At 40.0% G+C, this 18,994-nt stretch overlaps 1 protein-coding gene across 1 annotated transcript; it reads left to right on the top strand.

Annotated features, from left to right (window-relative positions):
* The first annotated feature begins 3,280 nt into the window (after positions 1-3,280).
* YAE1 (YAE1 maturation factor of ABCE1) lies at positions 3,281-6,156 on the top strand. Its single transcript, XM_015811178.1, has 3 exons — positions 3,281-3,639; positions 4,116-4,237; positions 4,604-6,156. The coding sequence occupies exons 1-3, from the start codon at positions 3,523-3,525 to the stop codon at positions 4,998-5,000; spliced, it is 636 nt and encodes a 211-aa protein (XP_015666664.1). The 5' UTR covers positions 3,281-3,522; the 3' UTR covers positions 5,001-6,156.
* The last annotated feature ends 12,838 nt before the right edge of the window (positions 6,157-18,994 follow it).

Raw genomic sequence — 18,994 nt, 5'->3', positions numbered from 1 at the left:
CCGTTCAGTTTCCGTCAGCTTCCTCGATGTGTACGCGCACGGCTGTAAACTCCCCTGCCGATTGTGTTGGAGTAATACCGCCCCTACCGCCACGTCGCTGGTGTCTGCCTGGACCACGAACGGCTGGTCTGGATCCGGGTGCAGTTGGACCGGTTCTCTCGCAAACAACGTCTTTAACGACTCGAAAGCCCTCTGACAGTCCGTTGTCCAGGCGAGCGGCTATCCCGGACGGGGTTTCGTGGCGGTTTTTTTTGTCCGCAACAGGTCAGTCAAGGGCAACGCAACCATGGCAAAGGAGGGGATAAACTGTCTGTAAAAGTTGGCAAACCAAAGGAAACTCTGCAGTTGACGGCGTGTCCTTGGGGCTTGCCACTCCAGCACACTCCTTACTTTATTCGGGTCCATTTCCACCCCCTCCGCCGATATCTGATACCCCAGGTAGTCCAGGCAGGACCGGTGGAATTCGCATTTGGACAGCTTCACAAATAGCTTAGCGTCCAGTAGCTTTCGTAACACGTCCTGCACCAGCGGAACATGTTCCTCTATAGTCTTGCTATAGATGAGTATGTCATCCAGATACACGAGTACTCCGCGGTAGAGATGTTCGTGCAAGATGCCGTTAATAAGTTGCATGAATACCGCGGGGGCCCCTTGTAGACCGAAAGGCATCACCCGGAATTGGTAGCTACCCAACGGGCAGTTGAATGCCGTTTTCCATTCATCCCCGGGCTTAACCCTGACCCGATAATAGGCCTCCCGTAGGTCCAATTTCGTGAAGACCCTCCCCTGAGCTAGGTGGGCTAAAAGGTCCTTCATTAACGGAAGGGGATACAGATGTTCCACGCACACAGCGTTGATACCCCTGAAATCCACACACAAACGCAACCCCCCATCCTTCTTTTCTTGGAAGAGAACCGGGGCCGCTATCCGGGACCTTGCTGGTTGTATGAAGCCCCGTTCCAGGTTTTTGTCAATATAACGCCTCAGCTCCTCCAACTCCCGTGGAGTCATGGGATACATACGGGGCTTCGGCAGCTGCGCTCCTGGTAGTATCTCAATAGCGCAGTCGGTTGGACGGTGGGGTGGCAGGCTGTCGCAGCCCTGCTCGCTGAACACCTCCGCCAACTCCTCATACTCTGCCGGGAATCCGGGTGACTGGTCTCTTGTCCGCAGTACTGTGGCGGCGGCGTGGGCTGCCGACTTGTACAGTGACCATGCCCAGGAGCTGGGAGATGTCGGACTGTTCCTGGAAGCACTGAGGGCCCGGTTTGACGATCCCTCCCGCGTACAGCGAGCAGAGGCGGAGGTACTGGGCCTAAGGCAAAGGGGCCGACCTGTACGGGACTACGTACGGGAGTTCCAACGGGCGGCGGGTAGGTTACGGGCGTGGCCAGAGCGTTTACTGGTCTACCATTTTCGTAACGGTCTGGACAAAGAGCTACGTCAAGCCTGTGTCGTACGGGGAGTGCCAGGCCGGCTGTCAGGGTGGTTCAAGGCGGTAGCCGAGCTGGACGCAGATCTACGGGAGGTCCACCGCCCGGGGGGGAGAAAGGTCGAGAGAGACCACCCGGCCATCTCCCCCGGCTACGACCCCCGCGCAGCCCGTTTAGATGTTACAGGTGCAACCGACCAGGGCACCGGGTGGCGGAATGCCCGGTGCCGGCAGTCCAAAGCGCTCCTGCAGCCCGGGGAAAACCGGACTCCGCGCCAAAGAAGCCCACTGAGCGCTCCAGGGCCTCCCAGTGCTCCCCCATGTCCAGCCGCACCGGTTCTGTTACTAGCGTTGCGGGGGCTCCACCCAGGAGAGATCCATCCACCTGCTTGAATCGGATGGGGTGAGCCAGGCGATGGACTCTAATACCAACCTCCTTCACAACCTTCATGCTATTTTATTTCTAAAGTCTTCTGATTTGTGTCTGAAGTTCAGGACTCACTTGAAAACAAGAATTCTAATCCTATTGGCGGAATTCTAACTCATTCCTATATTTTTATTAAAAAGTTGCTTTTTATAGATATATACTCACCAAGTCCATTAAATTTAGTGATTTACTAAAAATCCATATAGTTGGACTGAAAGTCTTTGAAATTTGAAATTTAAATTCTTCTTTGTGAGAGATTTTGGATCGCTAAATTTATTTTGCTCAAATATCTGTAGGTCTAGTTCATCTTTATGTCACATTTCATTCAGGAATTCAAGACATAAAAGATAGCATTATTTCCTATTTTTCCTACAGCAATGCTTGGGCTTAAAAAGAGTGACTTGATAGTCATCCATGGATATTTGTTACTGAATTTCTATTAAGCAACACCATTTCTACCCAAACATTACATTCTTTCTCATACTCATTTAGATGCATATGAGAAAGAAACAAAGGATAACTTTTTAAAATGTAAGTAAGTCCTTCCCCCATATCTTTCTGGGCAATTTTGGAACACACACACACACAGCAACTGACACCTTTTTAGAGAATTACAATTTAATTGAAGCATGTTTTTCTGAAAAGGATAATAAATCGGCTACATTTATCCCACACAAAATAGAGCATACAGAGGGGAGGCATAAACAATGGGGCTGAAATGATAAAAACAAGACATCTCAATAATTTGGGTCCATTCCCATTTTTGCTCGCCATCAACACATTATTTGTCAATTGAGAATGATATCACATTCATTCTGCGAAAATCTTTACATGGTAGTCGGCCAAGGGTGATATAAATACTGTCAACTTTAACTTTTGAAAATCTTGGAGGAAAGCAAATATCACAGGATTTCTCTACTGTTTTCCAGAAGGCACGAGGATATACTCATGATCAGCTGGGAACCGAACTCGGTCCCACGGAGTCTTTACAGTTTGCCATCGCTTACTGATGGCAGTTCCGGCCTCCTCTTTTGGCGATATGAACTTTCAGCAGCTGAACATTTGCTAGCCTGACACCGACAACTTCATTGTTTTATCTGTAGTTATTTCAGGGGTGGGCAATTTTCTCTTTCCCCGCTCGCAACAATCCGACAGCACCGCATTCCCGACCTTAGAACTCAAGGTGATGTAGTCAATGCGCAGGCGCAAACTTCCATATCTGTCACCGACGTCTTCCTCGCGCGTGTCGCTGCTTCTTCTGCGACCCCGGAAGTAGTAGGGACTTTGGGTTGTTGTCTGGCGAGAGAGAAAGGTTGATTAAGGGGTAGTGTTGGGTTTGGCTTCGGGTTTGTCCGTGATTGAAGGGAAGGAGGGAAAATGCATTACGTCATTTAGGGAAAAGCAGTGGAGTTTTTTTGTTTTTTTTTGTAGAACAGATTCCTCCGATTTGTTTTGCCTTCCTCATTCGCTAGTTGCTAAGGAGAGAACTTAATACCGTTTTCTTTTTGATTCGACTCATTTCGTTGCAGAGTTTAATGTCTCCAGTGCTTCTCAAATCATTCTTGTTTCTCTTCAGGTTTAGTCCGTTCGCCCGGCTTTCCTACTATGCTCGGTTTCAGCTGCTTTGATTCTTAGCCTCTTTTGGGTCACCAGCACAAACAAAATGTCATGGCTACAGTCTGCAGTTAGCCAAAGCAGTGAAGATGTATTTGATGAAAATGCAGATGAGATGGACATAGCCCAGAAAGAATGGAAGAGTGCAATGGAGAAACGAGTCAAGGTAAAAGTAACCGGGGTTGTTGTTAATTGCGAAGTAATATTGATTGATGTTATTACTTCTTCTCTGTCTCTTTTGTATTAACTTGAATGCAAATGGAATGCTGGCCTAATTCTTGATAGGAATCAGGAGAATCAACCTTGTTCTCTCTTTAAAGGGATTCTTAAAAATTAGGTGCCAGGTGGATAGAATGTATCTCAGAGTTGAATTTTGGAAATGTATTCTGGTAATGATCTTATAGAACAAAACTGTTTTTGTAATTAACAAGAATACTTATATGTTACCATATGACTGAGTCTTCTTTAAAATAAAGTGCTCTGAATCAGGCTCTGAAATTAAATTTCATTTGTTCTCTTCTTTTTGGTAATCATTTGGAAGGATATATTTTTTTAAATTTGTTTTACTTATTTTAGTTGGTGCTATATTTAAATAATACAGACAAATGCTAACAAACTGTACGTTTTCTTTTTTGCTTAAAGGAAGGCTATACGGAAGGTGTTGAAGCTGGGAAAGTGGTAACACTTCAACAAGGCTTCAATCAGGGTTATAAAGAAGCAGTAAGGGTGATGTTTGAATGTGGCCAGCTCAAAGGAGCCATAAGGTATGTTGAAAAATAAAGATAACCCACCCACTCCCACCCCAAGACCAACCTTCATAGTGAGTTTTATTAAATGTATAACTGTCATCTTTTTTATAGCCTGAATAACTTAGACCTAATCTTTGGCAACTCTGTAGTTTGCAAGGTGAGAGGTGGAAAATGTAGTAAATTGGAACCACTGAACAACACTAAGGATTTCCACGCCACAGTAAACACTAGGGCTTTTGTTCAAATCTCTCATTTTCTGGAAAGTAGAATCCATTCTGAAATGTTTATTGATACAATGGTGATTTCTAAATTCACAGTCTATTTTAGCAGTTTGAAAGTAAACATTGTTTTATTTTGTTGTTTCAAATATCCACATTGCAGTGCTCTTCAGTCTTCGTATCATCACAGTAAACATGGCCCTGCGGTGCTGAATGAGATGACTGATCTGCTGAATCAATTAAGAATATATGAAGAATATATGCTTAAGAATTTAAATAGTGTAAACCCACAACCCAGTGTTGGAGATTTGCTACATACTCTTAATGACATGGATCTTGATTATAAATGCTGTGCTGTTGAACAATGTAGTAGAACCTGTGCTGAGGTTACTAAAAATGATTGCCGAAATAATGGAACAGATTCATTTCAAAATGAATATTGTGGCAGGAGAGAAAGTTACAAAGGTTCTGAAAGACCAACTCTTTCTTGGCTTAAAGAAAGAACTGCCAGTATCATGGAACAATTTGGGTTGTCTCCAGACACAGTTAAACATACATAGCTGTTGCAAAACAAATTTGTTGCTTTAAATTATATTTATTTCTAATATCCTTTTTGACAATCACAGGACACTGCAATGGTCATAAATACAAGAACTGGACACAGAGTTAAGATTGTCTTAATTTCAAGCTGTCACTGCACAAGGCAGTTGGTAAGACTATGTATTTTTTCAACAGATGATGGTAATTATGTTTCACTTTTATTATTTTTATGAATAATCCTGGTGCTGCCCTTTCATAGTGCCTGGAGGCTGGGGATGGAGTGGGGGGCTGGATAAGGGACAATAGGTTGCAGCTAAACTCTGATAAGAGTGCTTGTGGATATGCGGAGCCTGGGAGTCCAGAGTTTTATCTTTAGTTCTGGTTGGGGTTGCACTATTCCAGATAGACCCATTGCATAGCTTGTGGGTTTTCTTAGACTTCAACTACTGCTTAAAGAGCAGGTGGCAGTCATGACTAGGAGAGCATTTAAGTAGCTTCATATTATGTGCAAATTGATCTTTTCTGTATTGTGAGGCCCTGCCCTGCCTTCAGCCACTCATGCCCTGTCACCTTTTGTTTAGCTTATTGCATCACACTTGACATGGGGCTACCTTTTGAAGAGTATTCAGAAGCTACAATTGGCCCAGAATGCATTAGCATGGAATGTTCTGAGGCCCTAGGTGGCACATATAAAACCAATGTTATGCAAGATGCACTGGCTGCCAATCTGCCTCTGGGTCCAGTTCAAGATGTTGGTTATCCTCTTTAAAGCCCCTAGGATATCTGAGAAACTGCCTTGCCCCAATGGGACTGGCCTGCCCATTTGATCTGGCACAAATGGCCTACTGCAGACACTCCTAGCCATAGAATTTTGGCTGGTGGAGTCTAGGAAAAGAGCCTTTTCTGCCATGGCCCCTGCCCTTGGAATATCTTGCCTCTGGAGGAGAGATCTGCCCCCACCTCTCTGGAAGGATCTTAAAACCAGACACTGTTGGATGCCATGGAGCCTCGATGGAGATCTGAAAGCCAAAGATGGATAGTGCAGTGACACTGCATCATCCACCTACTACTGCTTTGAGCCAGTCTTTTAGTCTGTATCAAATCTTTTGTATTTTTAATTTGTTTTATGTTTAGAATTGTCTTGTATCCCTATTTTGTAAGCTGTCCAGAGTTGCCTTGGACAGCAAGATGAATGGCATATAAATTTAATAAATAAATGAATTCAACAAATTTTTGTGTCCATTTCCGATGAAGATGGCTGACTAAATACATGCTCAGGGAGGGTTCCCTGAAGATTTTTCCTTGGGCTGTAGCTCTTCAGATACTAACTGAAGGGACTGACATTCCTTCGGTTTTTATGACCCACCCAGATCAGAGAAAGTCTAAGAATTACCCTTCAAGAGCCTCTGAAACAGCTGATGTCTGCAAGCAACTTCAGAGCTGCGCTTCAAAGCTGTTGCATGCCAAATGCTGCGGGGAGGGGCTGCAATCTGTTCTTGAACAAGCCACCATTTTGGAAATCTATCTTTCAAACAGTAAATTGTGCCTTTCATTTCTTCATCACCTTTAAGAACTATTAATCTTTACTAAGTTAAGTTAAAAGTTAAGTCACAGCCTGCTATGCCTTTTTGAAGATCTGTGCCATTTTGGGGGTTTCTTTAGTGTTAAACAACAAAGCAGAAGGCTGCTAAGGCACGCCAAAATAAAGACGTGTGGAGCAATAAAGAAAACTGATGGAGAAACAAAGACTTAAAGCTGTGGTTTTAGTTTATTATTGTAGTAACTTGTAGCTTAGTCTCTGCTGTGAGTGGCTAAAACTTTCTGATTTTTATGATTCCTGAACTGCTAGCAATTCCTAAATGACTTACAAAAAAAGCTATTCTTTGACCAAAGAGGGAATCAAGATGGAGGAGCAAATTATTAGAAATATGTTTAAAAATTCTCTAAATAAAACCCACCACTTTGTTGACTAGCTGTGCTCCAAGGATGATAAAAAACCCTCTCAAACTACTTTAGAGATGCAAATGTGTAGAAAGTTACCAAATTACTGAGGCAACTTTACAAGCAGTTGAAAATACAGAGAAGTTAACTACAATTTTGAAATATAAACCTGACACCAATTTTTATTATGATGGTTTAAACATAAATCTCTCAACACAACTGAAATACAGACATTCAAGAAAATCTACAACTCTTAAAAAGACAAGTTTGGGACTTTTTCTTTAGGACATTAACAAGGTAGAGAAATCCTTGATAAAAAGGGTGGCTTATAACTACAATAAATTTTCCAGAGAAGAAAAAGATTTTGAAGACAAGCTGGAATGAGTGACTTAAACTTAATGAGTTAACTGGATCTAGGATCCAGCAGGAATGGTTAAATTGAATATTTTATTCAAAGAGGAAAATACATTTAAGTATGTTTTTCATTTGGATATCACTTCTGGATTTTGTGCCTGTGATGAAAAAAAATATGAAATTTTGACTTTGGTTTTGTCGATTACAGAAATGGCTAGTTATATACTAATGTGTAAAAGCAAAAAGTTGAGCTGGAGTGTTCTTGTACTGTGCTAAAAAGAGTCAGAAGTCAAAGCCTTTCTTTTTTCCAGTCCATTCACATTTTTTTCTCCCCTTTTTCCTTCCTCTAATTTCTTATTTTTCTTTTTATATTATATACTAGCTGTACCTGGCCACACGTTGCTATGGCTCTCGTTCACTCAGCCAACAGATGGCGCTGTTTTTCAAAAAAAGCATGTTTTTACCTGTCACAGGTGTGACATCTATATAATAGTAGGTATATAAAAACACGCGCGTGTTCGAATGCAACGTTGTGTCAAAATTTCAAAGCAATCGGTGAAGAAGGTTCGGAGATTTAAGATTTTGAACAAACGAACATTTACATTTTTATTTATATAGATTATATTATATATCATATCATATATCATATCATATTACATTAATTACATATCATGCAGATGGTACTAATGTTGCTGCAGAAACTCTTGACATGCGATTGTCATTTCTAAAATTGTTTTCTATCCTGCCTAATCATCAAAGCTATAAATCACAAGTTCATTTTTCCCCATTTTTACGCAAAAAGCATATAAGGACTTAGAATTCCATTTTCCTGAAACACAGACTCATTCAGAAAATATTCTGACATATTAGAAGCATTTTAACTAGAGATTTCCTAGGTTATAGCTTCTACTGAAATTTTACAAAAATAAATTGAAGCAATTTTATACTGTGTGAACATGTGAATATACTGCATTTGTTTTTTGCAAATATAGCTATCTGTATAGTTCTTAAATAACTGCAGTTATCCCACAAATGCAAAAGATCATGGTTGAAAAGCTTCATATAAGACTATATAATTCATGGATTATTAAAAATTCTTCTTGAATTCCTTTTTTGTCTGATTTACTTCTGTTTTATTATGAATTCTTAATCCATAGGTCACTTTCAAAAATTGTGATTTGTAAAGAAGCTGATGCTTCTTTATAGATAGAAGCTCAAAATTCTCTGTATCCTTTCAGGAGCTAAGAGAGATCTTGGAAAGTCATTAATTTAAAAAACAAATCAATGCTAATTTTTTAGTTCACTGCTTCAATAAAAATGAACATACATTTATCCATACATAAAAACAACAAAAATCATAGAAAATAAAAATAGAGTTAATTGTTTTCACTAGTATATGTCTGTAATAACTGATTATTACAAGATTACAGGGTTAATGAATACAGTCTACATTCATGCAATAAGGACATTTTATTTCCACTGTTATGGGAAATCCACGCAGAAGCAATATCTAATTGTCTTAATTTACTGAGATCCCATTTACATACATGTAATTTCTTTTGTGTCATCTAAATTTTAAGATTAGCTACAGGTTATTTTTTGACTTTTCTTCTAATGTTTACAAGCAAATGAAAATTGTTCTGCATTACTCAAGAGGTTTCTAATAAAACTTGTATATTTTATAAAGAAAATCTTAATCTTTTCATTTTGTATGTCTATAGCATTATTCAAAGATTCTGTGTTCTCAATTGCTTCATTAGCTTATTTTGCTGCTTCTCTGCATATTGAGAATTAGCTCAGACAAGATGTATAATTTACTAAAATGTTCTTGTGACTTGAATATTTACTGCCAATTTTAAATAAACTAAACTGATATTCAAAGTGTCTGCATATGTCTACATATTCAAGCAATCCTCAAAATTCTGTGGTGAATAAAAGCAAAATTTTGATTCCTATAACACTTTCTTATTTACATTTTTAGTGAAGAGAAGCAAAACTCAGCTTGTATGATAAAAGTCCTACCCCAATACGTTTCTTTCATTTTGCTTGGTAGTTCCTACATTTTTTGCATCCCAGAAAAATATAAGAATTATGAGAGGATACTCATAATTTTATGGATTGTTTATTCCAGAATAGTTCAGTTCAAAATTGGGATTTTGTTGCCTAGTAGGCAAATTTCAGAAAACACATAAGCTGTTATAGCAATACCACAAAATATTTAATAATCCAATTTTTAATGAAGTTATTACAATCTGAGGAAGTTACAATGAGAAAAGAGTTTGCCAGTTTCGAATAAATATAAAATAAGATTCTCTGTGAAGATGCCTCACTAAAAGCCAAAATAACAAGACTACGTCTGATTTACTTTGGCCATGTCATGCATGCAAATTCATTGGAGAAGTCAATGATACTAGGAATGGTTTGTCATGGTCCGACAGATGAAACTCTTCCAAAGAACTTTGAGGCATTGTTTACCTTAAAGAATCTTTTATTCGAGAAAGGAAGTATTGCCACTATATAGTTAAAGCCAAAAACTGAATTCTCCTCCCCTGAGTACAAAGTAACAAAGCACAATTCTCTCCTTGAATTAACAGTCATAAATCACATTCCCCAATTAGCTTGAAGCATGGGTGCTTTCTCCCCAGCTCTCCAGCCTCCCAAATCTTTTATCAATAACACAATAACCTTGAATTCCCATGGCTGAGTTATTATTGTTATGACTAACTGGACTCTCATCCACATTCCCCCTCTCAGCCTTCATGTTTTCAAATTCTCCTATTTTGGCAGAGAGGACACATACATAATCAATTAATTTAAATTAATTTCATAATTATAGTTTAATTTGTGAAACGGAATGCAAAAGTCCTGAAAATTAAGTATTAAATTAAACAAACAGAACAGAGAGCCACTATAAGGCCATTTTCAACCAGTGAATATGGGTAAATAGCAAGAAGAATTGATTTTAACCTTCATCCAAAAACCTTTTGGATCATTATGGTGACATTGGACCAGTTTTTTAAATTAGTTATTACTTTTAGATTTGTTGTGGCTGCTTCTGGTACCACTATAAAATTATGCTTCAATGTAATGATATTAACTGGTCCCTGTTTTAAATGAACTCTTGAGGAAATTTGTGAGAGAAATTTCTCCTAAGCCCTGATCCACCTCCTCACCAATATTTTATAGCTGTTACCACAGACAATTTCTCAATTGAAAGAGCTGGGCACCTTCAAGTGCTCCAAGCGAGAGATGTCATCTATCCCAATCTACTAATTGAAGCTGCTACTTAGATTTCCCTGATGGTGGGAATAAAAAAGGACCAGAAGACCTAACATCCTTTCTCTTTCGATTTAAAAGCCATCTCAAAGAGAAGGAGGAAGGGAAGGAATTATACTTCCTGTAATTTGATCAATGCTTAAAAGATTTCCAAAAATCTTTCTAAAAAGATAGCAATTCTTCATACGAAGTGAAAAAAAGATAAACTAGAAATTTATCAAAGGGAGTTAGATAGACAATCTCTAAAAGAATAAACTAATAAACTGGATTTAGCAATATGTCTAATAAAGGAAATTGGCCTCAAATCAAAAGTATCTCAAGTTAGGCCTCACTTATAATGACATCACAATTAAGATCTGTAATTTTTCTAATAAGGAAATAGAAATGGCTTGCAATCATCTTTTTTTCTAGTTCCTTTCTTCCTAGCCTAGAATTCCTTGAAGACTTTTCAAGTGCTAAGAATCTAAGTGCTAGCCTTAGATTTGCCTTGGTGCACTCTTTCCAATAGGCAACTGAGTTGAAATATCATTTAAAGGCAATTTATTAGAGTACTCTATGAAAATAAAGAAAGCCTGGAACAAAGTTTTAGATTTCTATTTATGCTTAGCATAACAACAACAAAAATACAGAGAAAAAGTTGATTGGAGAAAAGCAATGAGATCAAGCATCCAATAATATTTAAGCATAACCATTTAAAAAACATTGTATTAAAAGTAGGGGGAAAAACTTAGCATGGGAAAAGATGTCAGGAATTCCTTGTGAAAAGATACAGTTTCAGCTAAGTTGAAACTTAATACATGCAGTTGAAAAAGAAAAAAATGTTGTTATTCATCCTGAGAAAGTGCTTATCTTGCAGTTGGTTGGTTGCTAAGGCAGGAAACTTCTGTGTTCCATTCTTACAAAGTTATGATCAGATACAAAAAGTAAAATAAAATAAGGTACAATATAACCCATGTTGCTGAGCAAGTATAATAAGGCGCATGTTGCTTGGTCTTTAAGGCACAAACCTGCCAAAGCAAGGCAAGACAATGTCAACCAAAAAGCAACAATTGTGGATGCTTTGTTTGTTTACCTGATTTAGTATAAGGCCTAGCACTGATACTAGACTGTTTGAATTTAGACTATTGCGTGGTGCAGGCTCAATTTTTGCGGCACAAAAGACATTGTTTACTGTTTAGTGTGTGGTATGCACCCAAACAGTAGTATAACTGTGGTTAGACTAATATGTGAATTTATTATAATAATTTTGTGACTGTATTAAGTTTACATCCCATGAAAATATTTTCCTTTAACTATTGTGCCATCAAACCTGATATCCACAAGCTAGCCCAAGAATACTGATATGCAATGCCTCTTCTGTTAATTTTTTTAAAGGATATCCTCAAATATTAAAATCATCTATTTTTTTTCTTCAGCCAGAGAAAATAACATGCAAATATTTAGTAAGCTTTTCTATTTCATATACAAACAATCCATTTGTAACATAGAAATTGGAATAAATCACTGAATCCTAATTTCAGTGCTAACATGGAGAACTGGCCATTATGAAACTAATTGCTATGGTGAGTATCTCTATTGAGTCTTCTACAAGTCCACAAACACTGCCAAGCAAATATTTATGGGACAAAAAGGGTTGTTAAGGTCTTCTCATATATGGTGATTTATTTAAATTTTTTGCTCAACTTAATGATGTCCCCAAAATATTTCTTTGGATGGAATTTTAGCCCCATAATTCTCAGATATTTGGTTGCCTTGATAATCTCACATTTAATTGGTTAGTTAGGAAAACAACATTGTGACTTCCTTTTTCTGTCACTTTTTTCATATGAGTTCTTGGAAGACTCTAACAAAATAACAGAGTTGGAAGGGACCTTGGAGGTCTTATATTCCATTTTCCTGATCAGGCAGGAAACCCTATACCATTTCAGACAAATGCTGCCCAATCTTTTCTTAAAAACCTCCGGTGTTGGAGCACCCACCACTTGGAGGCAAGTCATTCCACTGATTAATTGTTCTAGCTGTTAGGAAACTAGTTCTAGGTTGCTTCTCTCCCTGATTAGTTTCCATTTCTTCTTGTCCTGCCTTCTGGTTCTTTGGAAAATAGGTTGACTCCCTCTTCTTTGTGCCTAACCCCCTTAAATATTGGGACACTGTTATGTCACTCCTAATGCTTAAACTAGACATACCCAATTTCTGCAACTGTTCTTCATATGTTTTAACCTCCAGTCCCCTAATCAGTGATGGGATTCAGCCATTTCTCCCCAGTTTGGTAGAACCGGTAGCTAATTTTTTGTTGATTTCAGTGAACCGGCTGATGCCCTAGTCCTTTTTTGCAAGGCCCAGAACGGACCACTGGAAGTGCATGGATGCCACTTCTGGAAGTCTGTTCTGAGCCAGGGAGGCCTCCGAAACCCAGAATGGCCCACCAGAAGTGCATGGATGCCACACAGAGAATGCAGCCTAGGATTGCATTGGCTTTTTTGGTACCTGCAGCACCCTGCTGGCTCATATTTAAGTGATTGTCCACTAGGTCCCTCTCACAGTTATTACTATTGTGTCAGGTACCATACATGTATATTTGGTTTTTCTTGTCTAATCTAAAAATAAGATAGAATCTTACTTTTTTCACCATTGAATTTCATTTTGTTAGATAGGGCCCAGATTCAAGTCTGTCAAGATCCTTCTGTATCGTCAGACTATTTTCTGAAGTTTTGCCTGTTCCTGACAGCTTGATGTTATCTACAGATTTGATGAGTTCACCTTCTACCTCCTCATCTAAATAATTGATGAAGATATTGAAGAGTACTGAGCCTAAGACAGACCATGAGTTCCATTAAAGACAACTCATGACAGATGACAGATGGTGTAATAATGCCAAGGTGGTTTCAAGTTTGTGCTCCCCAGATGTGGAGCTTCTGACCATCAAATGCAGACCCTTCCATCTGGCTAGAGAATTCTCTGTTACCATTATCACAGCTGTGTATATTCCCTCTGATACAAACAGAGAAGAGGCCCTGAAGGTTCTCTGTCATACCATCAGTGACTTACAAACTATTCACCCTGCCACATTTCCATCAATATGTGGATTTTGCAACCAGAGGGGACAATACACTGGATCTTGCTTATTCCAACATCAAGAAGGCTTTCAAAGCTATCCCCTGCCCTCACCTGGGCTCCTCTGACCATCTCTTAGTGCTGCTTATTCCAGCATATAAACCTTTATTAGTCAGAGTGAAACCTACAGTAAAGCAGGTGAGGGTTTGGACAGAGGGAGCGATAGAAGCATTACAAGACTGCTTTGAGTGCACAGATTGGAGCATGTTTAAGGAAGCAGCTACTGATAACCAACATACAAATGTTGAGGAGTATGCCACCACAGTGTCTAATATATCCAAAAGTGCATAGAAGATCTCTGTGCCCTGAAAAGCATTGTTGTGAGGGCGAATGAAAAACCATGGCTGACTTATGAGGTCTGCAAGATTCTGAAAGCACAGAATGTGGCTTTTAAATCTGGTGACATGCTGGCACTTAGAACAGCCAGAGCAAATCTGAAAAGTGCCATAAAAGGTGTAAAGCAAGCCCATTGCCAGAAAATTCAGAACTTTTTTTCAGGACCCAACAAACACCAGACGAATGTGGCAAGGGATCCAGGCCATTACGGATTACAAGGTGACTCCATCAAGATGCAGGGACAACACAGACTTCCTAAACAAACTGAATACATTTTTTGGTAGATTTGAGGCATCAAATAGCACTCCTGCTGTGCCCCATCCTGACGAGCAAGTGCTAAGCTGTGATGTCACCTCTGTCCAGAAAACACTGCAGAAAGTTAACATTCGGAAAGCAGCAGGCCCAGATTATATCCCTGGACGTGTCCTTAGGGAATGCGCAGAGGAGTTGGCTTGTGTTCTCACAGATATTTTCAATCTCTCATTGCAGCAGGCAGTGGTCCCATCGTGTTTTAAGACAACCATCATCTTGCCAGTGCCAAAAAAGTCCACAATTACAGGCCTCAATGATTACCGTCCGGTTGCACTGACATCCACCATTATGAAATGCTTTGAAAAGCTGATAAAGGACGTTGTTGTATCTAGCCTCCCACCAGCATTTGACCTGCTTCAGTTTGCCTACCAACCAAATTGCACTACGGAGGATGCTATTTTTTCCATTCTCCATCTGAGCTTGAAGCACTTAGAGGAAAGAAATACTCACATGCGTTTGTTGTTTGTTGACTTCAGTTCGGCGTTTAACACAATCACTCCCCAGCATCTAGTAGACAAACTGGGCCTTTTAGGCTTAAACACTCCTTTGTGCAACTGGATTCTTGTTGACCCATGACTGTTGTGCTAGGTTTGCCACCAACCATATTGTGAAATTCACAGATGATACAACAATAATGGGCCTTATTCAGGATGACAAGGTGGAAGCTTACCGCAAGGAGGTTGAGGGGTTGGTGAACTGATGTAAGGAAAACAGACTAGTTTTAAATACCGGAAAAACCAAAGAGATCATTGTCGATTTCAGAAAAGGCAGGCACAGCCACACCTCTCTGTGCATTAATGATTCACTGTGGAGATGGTTACCAGCATCAAATTCCTGGTGTACAGCTAATGAGTAGGCTGGCTTGGTTGCTCAACACTGAGAAACTGGTGAAGTGGGCACAGCAGCGTCTGCATTTTCTGTGTCTCATGAGAAAAGCACATCTTCCTTCTCCTGTCTGACCACTTTCTACAGGGGGATGATCGAGAGCATCCTGTTATACAGCATCACAGTCTGGTTTGGAGGCATCACTGCTTCAGATAGGAAGGCGGTGCAGAGAGTGGTGAGAATGGCCGAAAAGATCATTGGCAGTTCCCTCCCTCCCATCCAGGACATAGCACAGAAGTACTGCTTGAGCAGGGTCCGTAAGATCATCTGGGACACTACATCCTCTTTACAACCTGTTTTCCTTGTTACGTTCTGGGAGGAGGCTTCATGGTATCCATAGCAGAACATCCAGATTCAGCCATAGTTTCATTCCATACAGCATTAACCTTGTGACCTCTCAAGCTTCCTCCTTCCATTATATACTCAAGATGGACAGTATTTAATATTTATTTGTTATGTATATGTAGTCTATACATATATTGTATATAATATGTTTAGGTGTGTGTCATGTATGTGTTTCACTTTGAGAGTGGGCAACTAAATTTCATTTTTGATGTGTGCCATTGTGCCCACAGTAAAAAAATAAAGGTTATCTTATTGAGTGTGATTGTTCATCCAGTTACGAATCCATCTGGTGGTGTTGCTGTCTAACCCACATTTTTATATCTTATCAAGTAGTAGGTTGTGGCCTACTTTATCAAATACTTTACTGACGTCCAAGTAAATTATCTCTGGAGAGTTTCTGCTTTTGCCATGGCAGAAATTGCTCATGGCAAATAGAGAAATTGGGGGCCCAATTGACTTTTAGAATTAAGGGTGGATGGGGAAGATTGTATTTTAAATTATTCACATGGTTATGGTATTTACGATTTTAAATAATTAATGCTAGTTGTAGCAACTATCAGTGAAACAAAGTTGCTGTTGAAAGAAACAAGAACAGCTAGCAGTATATCCTAGAGCAGGGCTTTTCAACTGGTGGTACACGTACCACTTGTGGTACTTTGCCACATGGCAGGTGGTACGTGATTGCTAGCCAAGTGAAGCAGGGGAGGGGAATGAGCCGAAGCGAGCCATGCCTGAGGGAGAGGCAGCTGCAGCTGTAGGATTGTCTGGGCTCGGCAGAAGCCCCAGGAGCCGGCAGGGCTCCACCTGATTGGCTTCAGCTGATTGGCGCTTCCAGAAGCAACTCGGAGCTGGAGATGAACTGAAGAAAAAGGGGGGGAAAGAGAGGAGAGGCTATAAAAGAACGTGGTTTGGGTGGGGGAAGGGGAAAAAAGACAACAGGAAAGGTTTAATCTCTTTAAACAAATGTAATTAGTTTTACCCCTTTTAATTAAGTCTGTCTGTGGCTTTTAGAAACTTCTTTGAAGGTAAACAGGCTTGATTAAAAGCTAAAGCTTTTCACAATTGCCGGAGCCTTTCAGTCTAGAATTGCAACATTGTGACATGTGACACACCTGAGGCAGCTTAAAGAGGGGGGAAAAAACGGAGTTTGTGTTTCTTTATTTTCTTGCTTTGCACTTGATTCCTGTGTCTTTAAGGGTACAGGGAAGAGATTGGGGGTGCATTCTTACTATACTGTGGAAGAGCTCTGAAGGGCAAACCAGCTAACTCAGGAGTGTACAAACTTAGCAACTTTAAGACCTGTGGACTTCAACTCCCAGAATTTCTCAACCGGCCATGAGGGCTGAGGAATTCTGGGAGTTGGAAATCCACAAGTCTTAAAAGTGCCAAGTTTTAAGTCCCCTGAGCTAGCTGGTAGTGGTGCATATTAATAAACCTGGATAAATTCATCATACATTTGTCAGTGCAAAGGGAAAGTGATTCAGCAAAGGAACAGCCACCGAAGAAATTAAGACTGGTACTTTTTTACTTTTTTTCTTCAGTTTGTAATATTTTATTAGATTATAGAATAAAATACAAAAATACAAAAGCAAATAGTAGGACACAGTGGGGAGGAAAAAGGGGGAAATAGTGGGGGGGGGGAGAAGGGAAAAAGAACGAACTTCCTCTGTTGCAGTAGAAGGAAGCATTAACATTGAACCTCAACTTTTTACTTTTCCATAATATTATAAACTAGCCATTTTTATAACAACAAATGAATCTAATCAGTAAAGCCCAAAATCCCCCCCTTTTTGTTTCAAGTTTTTGACACCTTGCTTAAAGCACTGGTGGTATGCAAATATTGTCATGTCCTAAAGTGGTACAATCTGTGAAAAGGTTGAAAAGCCTTGTCCTAGAGAGTGGTTAAGGTCAAAGTTTCTTATCTTTCTCTAGGCAAGCAGAGGCACTGCTAGTCCTGCCTGCTTGTGCTGACAAAGGAGAAAAAGAAAAATGTATTATATGTAGAAAACTTTTCCAGTATAGGTTTTGCTAAACAAAGGTTTCAATGACTGGTTGCTCTTGAAATTTTGGTAGATAGTTGAAATGTTTATAAAAGTATTGCATGCTTTTCAAATCCCTAGATAATTTTCAATGGTTCCATTCATTAATGAAATTCTTATATTGCACTAAGTCACTAAACCATAAAATATGATTTACTGGGTTCACAGTCTCAGTTCCAGGGATGAGCACAGCTGCCTTTACATTGGGAATTCCTGCTTTAATAATCTGTGATAAACTTTTTTTAATATTGAGGAGAGTTGGTGGAATCAAGAGAACTGAAGGTATTTTAGACTGCATCTAAGCAGAGATAGAAGAGTAGATACATGTTCTTATTTGGAATTTGGAATCCTGTCTCAAAGATGCACATTAAGCTAGACTTGTCATCTACAAAGCCAGAAAAGGATGGGGATCAGGAAGTAGTTTCTTCCTATCTGCTATCTTCCTATATATGGAAACTAACCAAGGAAAGAAGCAACCTAGAACTAAGGAAACATTTCCTAATGGTGACAACAATCGATCAATGAAACAATTTGCCTTCAGAAGTTGCCCTCTTTTTCAAAAAGAGACTGGGCAATCATTTATCTGAAATGGTATAGGGCAGTGATGGCGAACCTTTTAGAGACCGAGTGCCCCAAAACCATCCTGCCATCTAGGCCTGCCCCCGCTCCATTCCTGCCCCCGCCCCACCACCAGGGCCACCCACTGCCTCCACAGCCCACTGCAGATTGCCCAGGCAGCCCTGCAGCGCCTTGGCAGCCACATCCAGCATCATCTGCACATGATGGGGCATGAGGGCAGAATCTTGTTCCTGCTGCCTGGCTGCCATGTCCTTGGTTGCACTGCTCTGCACGGGCCGCACCCGGAGGTGACTTTCCTTCGGGGGGCACCTGGGGAGAGGGGATTCAGGGGAGGCAGGGCCGGGGCGACGGTGCGCGTGCCCACAGAGAGGGCTCTGAGTGTCGCTTCTGGCACACATGCCATAGGTTCACCACCACTGGTATAGGGTTTTCTGCTCAAGAGGGGGTAGGACTAGAAGACCTCCAAGATCCCTTCCAATTCTTTTATTCTATGTTCTATCTTTTGGTTTGTTGAACCTCTGAGCTATTTGACCAAAATCCATTTTGCTTATAAAGTTACAATGAATAATATCCCACAGATTTAAATTGAATTCATTATATCCCAAACATGATTTTTAGAACCCTGCCATAGTCAAAAGAGTTTTATTTAGAAAAAATATGTATAGTATAGAAACTTGATTGTAAAATATAGTTTCATAGTTTTGTTTCAGTCCGGTATTTAATTTCCTCCTTCAATCACAATTCATGGTGTCAGTTGGTGCCCAGAGAATGCACAGAAAAGCACACATGTCTATATGTTGCAGGTAAGATCTTCTTCCTGGCTTTTAACTTTC

This window comes from Protobothrops mucrosquamatus, unplaced genomic scaffold (genome assembly GCF_001527695.2).
Source record: "Protobothrops mucrosquamatus isolate PMUCROS unplaced genomic scaffold, P.Mucros_1.0 scaffold32, whole genome shotgun sequence".
Classification (NCBI taxonomy): Eukaryota; Metazoa; Chordata; class Lepidosauria; order Squamata; family Viperidae; genus Protobothrops; species Protobothrops mucrosquamatus.
This window is presented reverse-complemented; position numbering and strand designations above follow the sequence as displayed.